The sequence below is a fragment of the Mastigoproctus giganteus genome, chromosome 9 (assembly GCF_048544385.1).
Source record: "Mastigoproctus giganteus isolate SK-2022 chromosome 9, ASM4854438v1, whole genome shotgun sequence".
Taxonomy (NCBI): domain Eukaryota; kingdom Metazoa; phylum Arthropoda; class Arachnida; order Uropygi; family Thelyphonidae; genus Mastigoproctus; species Mastigoproctus giganteus.
This window is the reverse complement of record NC_143583.1, coordinates 94809521-94822958: the sequence shown is the minus strand read 5'-3', so window position 1 is coordinate 94822958 and position 13438 is coordinate 94809521. Positions and strand designations below refer to the sequence as shown.

The window sequence follows — 13438 nt, the reverse complement described above, 5'->3', positions numbered from 1 at the left end:
AAATACACAAAACAACAATGGGCTCAGAACCGAACCCTGGGGAACTCCACTAATAACATTAGTCCATGTAGAGCAGTGTTCATTTATTACCACTCTCTGCTGTCTCCCACTCAACGATCCCTTTATCCAATTCAGCAACTTGCCCTTAAGGCCATACTGCTGCAATTTGTACAGCAGTCTTCCATGTGAAACAAATCAAAACCTCTCCTGAAATCCAAATATATGATATCAAAATTATTTTTTGCATCCAGTTCCTTTGTGACCACATTGCAGTATCCAATCAGATTGGTCAGACAAGACTTTCCCTTAACAAACTCATGCTGTGTTTGAACTATTACTGCAGTCTTGTCTAGGTGATCCTGCATCACTTCTTTAACCAGTGACTCAATTATTTTCCACAGAAGAGAAGTTAAACTAACAGGTCTATAATTATTTGCATCACCCTTTGAACCCCTTTGTAAATTGGGGATACATTTGCACATCTCCAGTCCAAGGGGACCTCCCCTGAATCTAATGATACTCTCAGAATTATGGCTAAGGGTTTGATTACTTCCCATGCCGCCTCCTTCAATATAACTGGATAGATTCCATCTGCCTTTTTTTATGTTTAACTTCAACAAATTCTCCTCCACTTTGCTCCATTATTACAAAATCATTTAGCTCCCTGTTAAAGTTTAGCAAACTTCTGTCCTCCCCTTCCTTACAGAATTCCTCATGTGTGAATGTAGAGGCAAAATACTCATTCAGTTCTGTCAGCTATCTGAGCAAGATCATCAACAGTCGAACCACCAACATCAAACGAACCAATTTGATTCATCACCTTCCTTTTGCATCACTTAAAAAGAATGGATGGATTTATCTCATGCATAACCATGATGTATATGGACATAAATGATTAGTGTGTCAAGCCTGATTGGTGCAGTAAAACATTCAATAATATATCTGTTACCACCCTGACATATAAATCTGAAAGTGCTACAAAAATGGGTGTTAAAGTTAACAGGCAAACAACGTGTTGACCAAGTGACTGTCTAAGAAAGCACAATAGCTTGCATAAGGGGGAATGTTATATACATCTGGAGATCAACTCATCAAACTGCTGTTCACATTAGCTGCAGTGCCCAAACACACGTGTTTGGGTACAGGATGGTACTCTAAAACATCACCCATCAGAAGTATTAGCATTAGCAGAGGCATACGATGCAAGAAAGCAAGCTTATGCAGCATCAGTCAAAAAAAATAAAAAAAAACTCCCCTTTCACCTCTCCATTCATTCCAAATGCCTGTCCAGCTTAGCTTTAAATTTATTTAGGCTATCAACTTCCACAACAAAAGATGGAAGTCTGTTTCACCAATCAATTATCCGCTGGCTAAAGGCAACTTTCCACACATCTATTCTACAACAGCCTTTCCTCAATTTGAAACTGTGTCCCCTCAGGTTCTTAATCTGAGCAAGAGGAAGAATCCATCAGCATTCAGCTTGCTCAACCCATTCAAGGCCTTATACACCTCAAATCAGATCATCTCGCAGGTGCCTACTCTCCATGTGCTGCAATTTGCAGACCTTAAGCCTTTCTTGGTAAGAGCACCCCTTTGTTCCCCTCACCAATCTTGTTACCCTTCTTTGTACTCGTTCTACAACTCTACATCCTTCCTAAAATGAGACCTCCAGACTTGTATGCAGTACTCTAGGTGTAACCTGACCACTGCCTTGTATAATGGGATTATCACCTCCATGTCCCTGTTAGCAAAATTCCTATATATTATTGACAAGACTCCATGACCTGCACTGGCAGCCCGTTTGCACTGCCCAGTGAGCTTCATATTTCACTGCACAATTACCCAAGGTCTTTTTCACTTTCCACTTCCCTGAGTGCAGTACCACACAGTTGGTACGTTTCTCTTCGGTTATTGCTACCCATTTGTAGTATTTGCATGTTCCTGTGCTAGAAGTTAATCTAGAAGTTGAATAACAAGCCAGTCAGATAGTGTTCTACTACTACTGTGGTAATTTCCTTCAGTGATCTCGAAATTCCGAAATAAGACAGTACTGGAAGAGCTATACGGCAGAGAGGTAGAGTTCAACTAAGAAGAGAGAGAGAGAGAGAGAGAGAGACATCACCACACTCTATGGAAGGAATCTGCACAAAGAAATCCCACCGTGAAAGAGAAGGAAGATAAGTCCTCTGAACTGTGTTGTTTTGGAAATGGTACTTAAAGTGGGAGATTATTTTAAAGTAAGGTTGAAGTTGAAAAAACATGTTTGTTGTTTTGTTTGTTATTTGGTTTTTAGGAGCATTAGCAACTAAGGCCATATTGCTCTGGGGATATGCGGTGGTCATTCCCTGACCTTTCCGCATCCTCCGTATTTGGTGGTCACAGGCTCGAACCCCGGTCTAATCAAGAAGCAGGTGCGATGCACTGCTGCTCCTGCCCGCCTGGCTACAGAGGCACCAAGAAACATGAGAAATAAGGTAATGTTTATTACTGAGTTGGTTTATTGGTTGAAGTTGTAAAGAAAATTGATATTGCTCAATTAAGAGAGACTACATGGAATTGTTAGCATTAAGTTAGCGACTTATGGATTGCTGTTGTGAAGAAAATTGATATCGGTGATTAAGATTGAATTAGTTTAGTGTTTGAAGCTGTAGAGAGAGTTGGGATTGTTAATTGAGAGAAATTTAATGGAAATGATAGCATGTATTAACAGATTAAATGAGAAAAATGAATAGATTAGATGTAATGTATTGTAAGTAGATTTGTATGATGAATGACTTTTCTTTTATATTTGTATCATTGCTCTTGAGGAACTGACAGCTCATATATAATATATATATATGATATATAATATATATACTCGTGTGTGTGGGGGGGGAATATCCCTCAGCTCCTGGAAATTCTCATTTTTTAACACAGTCGGGTAGCTTGTAGGGCTTAGTGCTTGAGGGAAGCTGCTGTACTAAAATCATAACAATGGCCACTGACGGTGATACTAAGGTACAGGGAAATAAAAATTAATAAATAACCCCCCCCCCCAACAACTTAGATTTGGTTTCCTCACCACGCTTAACCGTCAACTCCTTTCTTTCGTTAATACAGATATAGTGCCATAAAAAGTCAAAAAGGAAATATTTTTTATTTTTAATAAAAAGGAAATAAGATTTTTTGAAGATGAGGGAATGGGGTTAAACTGCAACTCGTCTACTACTATTGCAGTACACGTCTACTGCTACTGCAAAACACCAACCAGTACAGAATCCAAAAGGACGTTTTCTGCCGATAATTAAGTTGTACCAAAGTTAAATCCAATTTAAACGATAACACTATTGAGTTTCTTAAGAGCTCAATTTATTCAGACAGGTAGTGTGGATGCTTATTTTTTTTGTTTTTAGAATAACTGTATATTTAATAATTTTTGCTAGAATATTTTATTTATTATTGTAATAAAAGTTTGATTTAAAACGTGAATTCAAGTAATTACTTGTTTTTTCCTTTGCACCTAATTGTCATCAAAATTTATTGCAAAAAATGTTTTTTTTTTTTTGGAATACCGGTATCCCGGTTTCATAAATTAAAAATACCGAAATACCAGTATTAAGATTTTGACTGGTATTGTGAGCCCTAGCAATACTCGATATCTGTTGGACATCGCACGAGCTACTAGCTCGAGGTAGTTCATAGTTTCAACATTATTTATTAGTTGTTTGGACCTAACTACTTAATAAACGCAACTGTTAGGTATTTCTTTTGGCCTAGGGATGCCATGAAAAAATTACTGAGACACTAAGGGTGCTGTGAACTGAGAAAGTTTGGGAACCTTTGTCCCAGAGCATTACCAATAGGTCAAGTCCAGTGGACTATCTAGAGGCTAGCCTGTGAAAACTGTTACAGAGCTGTTCCCTCGAAATATTAGGATGATTGGATCTTACCATGATGTCCATTATTACCTCAAAAGGCATCAATCGCATGATGGAAGGGAAGGAGGGGATTGCTGGAGCTTTGCTCTGAAGACTAAACAACTCCACCACTTCAAGCCTCCAATAAGCAAAGGGTGGTATTGCACCAGTTGATGAGAGTCATTTACCATGTACTGTTTGCCTGGTAAGAGGGGGTGGCATTCCTCCGTGTGGTGTAGGCACCACGTCTGGATCCCTGCTTATGTTGGTTCGAACCTGTGTGGTCACCTCCAGTATGCTAGGTGCCATATTTTAGGACTTGCACATACCATTTACTCACAATCTCAATGCTTCAACACAGATTTGCAAACTTTATGTGGAGCACATTGTTTATCTTTGTCACTGAGTTTCACTTCAAAATTAGAACAATACACATTTTTTGCAAATTCTGTAATAAGTCTTTGCTTGAGGACTATATAAAACTCTTCTACAAATATAACATAAGTTCAGATTGTTCAAATACTTGCATGAAAACATTTTACTCACTTTTCAGAACAAGTTCAACACAATAAATCAAAAATATGAGTTCACACTGACTGAAGGCAGTGTTGCCAACATGTGAAGATTTAGTTTACAAATTCCCAGCATTTACTCCTAACTTAATAAATTAAGTAATACAACTTATGACATCAAGTTAAGTGATTTGTAAAAAAATGGTACACGATAGAGAAAAACGAATAACATTCCTGAAAACTGAGTTAAAAAGAGCTATTAGTTTACAAACATCGAAAACCATGCAGCGTGGTATTCCTTCACTGTTACAAAAGTTGGACTCGAGGTAGTCAAAGAGTTCCAAGTGATTAGTGGAGTTGGGAGAATGATGAATTTGATAGAATGGAGTAGATAGATTTTAAGGCAGGGAAGAACAAAAAGAGGAGATTCCAAATTACTGAGTCTCTGACAGGGAATATCAGAGTGAACATATGCACAAGTTTACAAATTCTCAACTATTATTTCTTTGAAATGAAAAGAAACATATAGTGAATAATTAGGAGAACTGAGACGAGCAGTAGTTGAATCAACTGCTAATTGGGATTCAGTCAGAAAAAGTACACGGGGTTTGGCAGACTGTAAGTGGAAATGGACATCACCAAGATTGGTACTGGGACCATGTATATTTGTGAAATGAACAAGGTTTAGATCTTTTTGCAGATAACTTATGTTCTAGGGATGAAAGTAATGGAGACATTCTCCTTGGGCTATGTTTCATCAGATTTGTTACCCATTGAACACATTAATGGATATGATGGATTATTCACTGACCTCCAATTATTTAGCACCCTACTGATGTTACTCAACTCACAGTACAAGTTCAAGAAGCATGGAAGAATGTCACCAAGATGAATTTTCCACTTTCTTGACTCCCTTCTGTGACATTTAGTCATACATATTGCTGTTCATGGGGTCATACTTCATACTGAAGTGCACTACATTTTTGAAAGTAAATACTGCTGAACTGATACACAAAACGTAATCATTTCTTATCCACACCGATATCTGTCACTCTACTTTTAGGCGGAACAATTTCAACGACAAGCAGTGTATATTATTATATTGTAATGTTCTACTATACACCAATGAGCCAAAACATTATGATCAGTGAGTCATTATGCAAATCGAAGCAACTACAGGTGAACTATGGCACATGTGCAGGTCGGGACATGGTATAAAAAACACCTGATACTGAGCTCCGTTAATCAGTGTTACTATTGTTCTTCAGATAACTGCCGGCAAAGTGTTGGACGACCACAGCTCATCGATGCTTGAGGTGAGCGAAGGCTCTCCCGGATGGTACGTGGCAATAGAAGGGAGTAATGTGTCACAACACACAGTACATCGAACCGTGCTGAAAATGGGGCTGCATAGCCGCAGGCTGCTCCAAGTGCCCATACTAACCACGGTTCACCGGCGACAGTGCCTACAATGGGCATGCAAGTATCGTAACTGGACCGTTGCGTAACTGGAAGAAGGTTGTCTGGTCCAATGAATCACGTTTCCTGTTGCACCATGTGGATGGCCAGGTACATGTGCGTCATTGACCTGGGGAAGTGATGACACCTGGATGCACCATGGGATGAAAACAAGCTGGTGGCAGAGGTGTCATGCTTTGGGCGATGTTCTGCTGGGATACCCTGGGTCCAGTCATCCATGTGCAGGGCACTCTGACATCTACCACCTACCTAAACATCATTGCCAACCAGGTACACCCTTTCGTGGCAACGGTTTCCCCCTCTGGCAGTGGCGTCTTTCAGCAGGATAATGTGCTGTGCCACCCCGCCCAGATGGTTCAAGACTGGTTTGCAGATCATGAGGAAGACTTCCAGGTATTGCCCTGGCCTCCAAATTCCCCAGACATTAATTCCATCGAGCATCTGTGGTTTGTGTTGGAACAGCAACTCCGATCTGCGGCATCTAAACCACGGACCTTACAGGAGATAAAGGATCTGCTGGTTACGTGTTGGTAACAGATACCACAAGACACATTTAGAAATCTTGTAGAGTCCATGCCTCGCTGTGTATGAGCTGTTTTGGCTGCATATGGAGGACCAGCATCATATTAGGTAGGTAGATAGGTAGTCAATGTTTTGGCTCATCGGTGTATTTAATGTTACGTTGTTAATCACATTAAACAACTTTTAGAGTAAATTAATATTTATTATGCCTCTGTTCTATTAGAATACAATGCCCTATATAATGTCACTAAGAATTTACATAAAGTAATTATCCTTTTGACATGTTCATGAATGCGTTACATAAGTCATGCTTCACAGGATATAGCTTTCTGTCCAAAAAACTTCAATAAAACTATCAAAACAGCATGGACATAAATAAATTCCAACCATTAACAAATGGTTTCCCATGCCCTAAATAAATTATAAGAGAAATCCAAAAGAGTCACTAACTTTTAAGATGCCTAAAATTATGTTAAAAAGTTACCAGACTTAAATCTTAACTTCAAAAGTTCACAAACAGAAAAGTTGATCAAAGAATAGTCAAAGAATGTTAGTCTAAAATGAAATAAATTCATTATAAAGCAACATAAATCTAAGCATAAGAACTAATCAATTCAATGTAAATCAGGTTTACTTGTGTACACGGATACACTATTTATGTTATAATAAAATTTGCAAGAGTGATAATTCAATCTCATGATGAATCTGGGTGCAGTGAACTATACTGGATAAAAGGACTCAAAGATATAAACTAATTAATAGTTGTGCCCTATGATTACTGTAATCATAGGATACATTACTGTAAAATAATCATACCATGTGTTAAAATTTTGGTAAAGGATTCTAATTCCTAGATAAGGCTAAACCATTTGCAGTAAATCTATTGATATCAGATTATTGCTCTCACGATAATATGAGATTAAGTGCAGATTTACTTATATATTTCTATTATGTATATAGATGTATGTTTAATTTTGTCTCTATTGCAGAGACATTCCTAAGTGTATTCCAAGTCATGAAATTGCCAAGTCTAGAAATTTCTTCTCTGAAACTGAGATCTTCTAATTACAAGCATCACAGATGATAACTCAAATCAAATGGGATGGCTATATTTAAAGCAAAGGTGGAATACCACAAAAATTAATTTGATCTTAAAATAGGAAATAAACTAGTCATCAGGCCACCTTAAAGTGAAGTGATTACACAATTTTCAAATTATTACATTTTAGCTCATAGTGATAAGCAGTACAGCTAAAATCTGACTTGTAAAGAACCTTCTCCACTTCAGTGTAAAATACCCTTAATATTTTGGGGAAAAATTACTCTAAATAAACCTTGTGTAGTTGCAAGTGATCTGGAGGAAAGAACTTAAAATAAAGATAGATATCTGGACTAAGTGGAATCTATATTATGTTGCGTTACCGCAATAAGTATCACTAGAGATGAATAAATGAATTACCAGGTCTCTTCTCACATGTTTTGTTAATGGAATATATAAATAACTTAATATCTTAATTTAAATACAATGAATATATCTGAGTTCATATACTATCATTTGTAATTTATAAGAATATTGCAAAAATCCTTAATGTTACATTTACTTAAATGCAAATAAAACTATTAGCAGATGTTTTTTAAGGCAGGCTTCAAAGTTTTGAATATGTGAATGAAGCAGAGGTTACTAACTGCTATCAAAACAAAACATTATTATGATTTACCTGATTCAGCCTGTCCCCTAATTCTTCTAAGTGATGGCTCCATGCATCCCCTGCCTCACTTTCTGTCTCGCTGGTGATGCCCATACTCTGTGTACTGGTTGCTTCTACACCCAAAGCTTCTCTGACATGGGTTACATACTGTTCCAACAGAGAACTTGTTACTGGAATTGAGCCTGCTTGATCAGCCCCATTTTCTGTTTCTACATCACTAATATTACTCTCGTGGAAAGTCACTACACCTAATACAAGAAAGAAATGGACAATTTTTTAGCATATGTCTGCAATTATATGTATAAACTGCACATTGTTATAAATAAACAGTTTAGAAATATAAAACCAATTTCTCTCAGCAACTAAAAATGTAAATTGCTCTGATAATTTAAAAACAGTAAGCATTTCTGCATCCAATTTCTGGCTCAGGAATACTGTGTCATGAACTTTTGGCCTTATGCTCGCACAGAGACAGTATTGTTATCTACAAGTCAATCTCAACTGCTAACATCTTTTTATTATTTAGATAGAATCACCAAAAATGCAAATCTTCTATCTTTTCAAAAATCAACGCATCATCATGACAACTTTTTCAAGACTTATTCGTTTCTCATCAAGACAACGGGTGGCCTATATTAACATACTTATGCCAACTAGCAAATTATATATTGAGTCTAAGTGGGTGGCTAGTAGGCACGTGAAAGAAAAACTTTCAATTAGACACACATGCCACTACTACTACTACTACTACAACAACAACAAAAGTCAGATGTGGTGTTAGATAGAATTTCTCAATTATTTTTATATGATCCACCTACATTAAAAAAAAAAAAAAAAAATCTGCAACCCATCATTACAGAAGTATTTACAGACAGAAGTATAACACTTACAAACAGAAGAATCACTGTTTTGATTTCTCAATTTTTCATACCCAAAATATAAATATTACATATCAAAAAAAGGACTTAGTAATTTAATCTCTCAAATTTTTTCATATCCAAATTATAAATATAATTTACAAAAGGGTAACTTATCCATTAATATGTACAAATGGATAAATCCTCTTCACCCATTAAGAAACCCATTAAAAAAGTTTCTCAAAAAAATCTGGGTGGGTTATGAAATTTTGATAAAGCACAAGGATTGCATGAAATATAAATATAATTTATATATATTTATAATAAGTACATATAATTATAATAATATGTACTTATTATAAATATAATAAGTACATATTATATTTTATTTTATATTTCATGCAATCCTTGTGCTTTATCAAAATTTCATAACCCACCCAGATTTTTTTGAGAAACTTTTCGAATTTCTTCTCATTATCACAAAATAATTTAGTTCTCAGTTATAACTCAGTACACTTCTAGTATAACCATCCATATTGTGGTGAAACCCATGTTTAGTCTCTAGAGCAAAGTTTCCGGCATCCCCCTCCCCCCATACTTCTCCTTCAACCCATGCTCGGTACTAAGTACTATAGGTTTTGATACCTTTCGTGTTTGGGGTTTTCATAAAAAAAAAAATAATAATAAAATAAAAAATTTCATCATGCATGAATAGGCAAAATATTTATTCATTTTATCAGCAATCTGAATGGAATTGCTGACAAACTGCATGATCAATAATTATGACATTTATATCCAGTAGGCCAATGTGGTCGATCCCTTTCCATCTCATATTAACATAAGCAAAGAATATTTTGCTACTTTTCTTTGCATTCTTAGCCAAAGACTTCTCATAATCTGCCTTAGCTCCTTACCCATTTAGTGACTGCAGACTAGCTTACACTTACTGTAGATTTCTGCATCTCCTGATAATTTATAATCATCCCATGCATTTTTCTTCTCTGCCACTAGACTAGTCTCATCAGTTCATCTGACATCCATTTAGGTCTACACTTGAAATAATATTTCTTAGTGGGTATGAAAAGCCTAGTAGCTTCTATGATTACTTCCCCATTTAGAATTTGCAGTTGGTAACATTAGCTGGTCCAAATGAAAATAATTTGAGAACTGTCCAAGATCACTGTAATTAACTTTACGAAAGCAAAATCCCTTCCATTTACCCTTGACAGTATTTATATCTTTAAGTAAATCCCACGTCGATACATTATAGTCACCTAGTGATTCCTTTATCTGGAGATTCTTAATGGGTGAAGAGTTACTTCTGATCAAGAGTATTGCTTTCTCTCGTTACCTCTCTAAAATCATTCAATACATCCAGAGAGGCTCTGCTACTGTGCAAGCAACCAGCCCACAAGTTCCAGTCAATATCTGGAAAGGTAAACTCCTCCATTATAATTCCACTGTATTTCTATGTATAGTTGTTCATTATAGCCATTTATCTTATAACATACTCCTCTCATTTTTGTTTTCTGAAAAATTAGAGTAGGATATTTGGTGTGCTTAAATCACACCAAACTGACTCAACATTACACTGGCTACCCACTTCAACTGAATGCACTGCCTTAGATTCTATACTTTATAACCAAGAACATAACCATCCCTCTTTTCCTGCTGTCCTTTTGATATGCATTGTACTCATGATATTCAAACTCTACAACCCCTATGTTGGTGTGGCACCACATTTCCAATATCCCTATAATGCCTGCATTTAATGCAGGCATTATAGGGATATTGGAAACTTTGTGATGACTTAATCAATACTTCAATATGTATATCTGTTTAGGGATAATGGAAACTTACGATAGCTTAACCAATACTTCAATATGTTATGTCTGTTTTTGCTCTTAGTAATCCTAATGCAGCTCATATATTTGCTTTCCCATGAGGACTTCAGACTGCTGCATGTCCCAATACAAGTGATACAAGAATAAATTTTACTTTTGTTTGAAATTATTGTTAAACTATTAGTCTGTATACTCCCCACCCAAAAAAACTAGCAGTTTTCTGACCCATCAAATGCCACCTTAATAATATCAGCAAATATTCTTACATCCCCCTTCTAAGTGTATCCCATCCCTGTTAAAATAGTCTGAGAAAAATTCTACCCCATGAGGTTTGCACAGGTTCTCCAAATTGATTGACAATTCTGCATGAGCCAAACTTTTTCAATTTTACCCAGCCTGGCCTGAAGACAGTTCTGCCTAACTCATACCCAAATCCAAAGGCTACTGTTACTACCTGATCCATACTCGGCCCTAGCCGAGCTGAGCCAAAGCATGAGGACCAGGCCCACTGAGCCTGTCCAGACCTCTTAACTTGGCTATTGAGTGGTATACCTTTCCATACAAACTACCAATATCATTAAGATTTTTTTTCTACACAGTTGTATCATGTGATTAATCAAGTTATATATAATTCCCCAATGTCTGTTCTAGGAAGTCATAACAATTCCTACTCTCAGTTTTTTTTTCGTATGTTTTAAGGACTTAATGTATAAATGACACATTCCAATTTTGTACTTAAGGTTTAGCAGACACTAATTACATGGCAGTACTGTCTTAGATAAAAACTTATATACATCAATTTACAGAATTTTGTGGAATTATTCCATATACCATAAAGCTTCTGAATGCGGTCAAGGTGTATCCTCCACAGGATACACCTTGTGGAATTATAAATATTAGATACCATTCTGAACATTGTGCTGTAACTGTAAATAAATAATATGGAAGCAGAAGTGAAACATGAAGATACACTAATGATTATAAAAGAACACACTAACCTATATTTCATTATAGTCTTTAGAAAAATAAAGCAAACTTAACACTGATTTATGAAATGTGGGCTATTCTAATGTTTCATAAAATTTGAACACAAATATTACCCAACCATACTTGAACCTGAATGTTATCTGTGCCACTTGGTCCATTCAAGCCCAATTATGATTTGTGCTACTGGGTCCGAACCCGGCCTGAGGGCCAAGCCTCGGCCCATGTAGACCTTTATGACAAGATTCTCGTGTACTCCCTCCTATCATGTCTGTCCAGGCACAATGGGAGGGAGAACATAAGAGAATACTTTTGAATTTAATCCTAATCAGCAACTTTTTCTCAACATTATCCTATACCTATTAAGTAAATCTTCAGATCATCCATTCTTAAGATTATTAGTACCAACATGTACAACAATATCACCTTCTGTACCTATAAATAGCTGTTCTGCAAAATCATTAACATCTGCCTGTCAGATATACCATGTTCCTATTTTACCCCTTTTCCAAAATATGAGGATTATTCAAAAAGTTGATATTCTAACCTACTTCTAGAGAATATAATTATGCAGTATTTTTTCAGTAGGTAGTACATCATTTTGTACATCACTGTACCAAACCCCAGCTTAATAGATCCAATCCTCTTCTTTCTTTTTTTTTTTTTTTTGCAAGCAATTTTGTGAACTAAGGAGTAGAATATTCTTGATATGGAGAAAAAATAACTATGGCCGGTGTGATAAAATACCTGTCTTTGAAAGGAATGTCTGCACAGGAGGGCCATGCTGATGTGATGCAGACATTGGCACATAAGGTTCTTGCATATTCCAGAGTTGTGGAGTGGTAGGGAACTGTGCAATGATGGAGATCATTCTGGAGAACCCTCCAAATTCACCACTAAGGAAAATATCAACCACATGCATGACTTAGTCACGCAAGGCAGACAAACGACTATTGGGTGTATAGATGAATCTGTAGGCATTTCAATCAGCAATGTTAACTCAATCCCGCTGAAATCTCTGAAGATGAAAAAGGTTAGTGCCCAATGGGTCTCACAAATATTAACAGATGAGCAAAAAGCAAGCTGCAAACTTCTGTTACAGGTAAAATAATGGAGTCACTGGTCAAAGAAGTAATGCAGGTCCATATAGACAGGACTGCAGTTATACTTCAGCGGCAGCATGGGTTCATTAAGGGGAGATCCTGTCTGACCAATCTGACTGGATACTATGATGCAGTAACAAAGGAACTGGATGCAAAATATAATTCTGATATCATATATTTGAATTTCAGAAAAGCTTTTGATACTGTTGCACATAAAACACTGCTGTACAAATTAGAAAATTGTGGCATTAAAGGCAATTTACTGCTATGGATAGATAAAGGGATGGTTGGGTGGGAGAAGATAGAGAATAGTTATCAATGGACATTGCTCTTTGTGGACTAATAAGTGGAGTCCTACAGGGTTCGATGCTGGATCCATTGTTGTTTTGTGTATTTATTAATGACATTGTGAAGGTGTATTAGGCTTAATGTCTAAATTTGCAGATGACACAAAGGTTGGCAGGGTGATTAATGACAATAATAAACATATTCTGCTGCAACAAGACCTAGGCGCCTCCGTAGCCAGGTGGGC

At 36.5% G+C, this 13438-nt stretch overlaps 1 protein-coding gene across 1 annotated transcript in view; it reads right to left on the bottom strand.

Moving 5' to 3' along the window:
• LOC150080557 (tetratricopeptide repeat protein 28) overlaps positions 1–13438 on the bottom strand; it is a 305395-nt gene that overhangs the window by 58996 nt on the left and 232961 nt on the right. The window contains exon 16 of the mRNA XM_090380734.1: positions 8128–8366. Coding sequence (XP_090236860.1) covers positions 8128–8366 — 239 coding nt within the window. The remainder of the gene's footprint in view (positions 1–8127; positions 8367–13438) is intronic.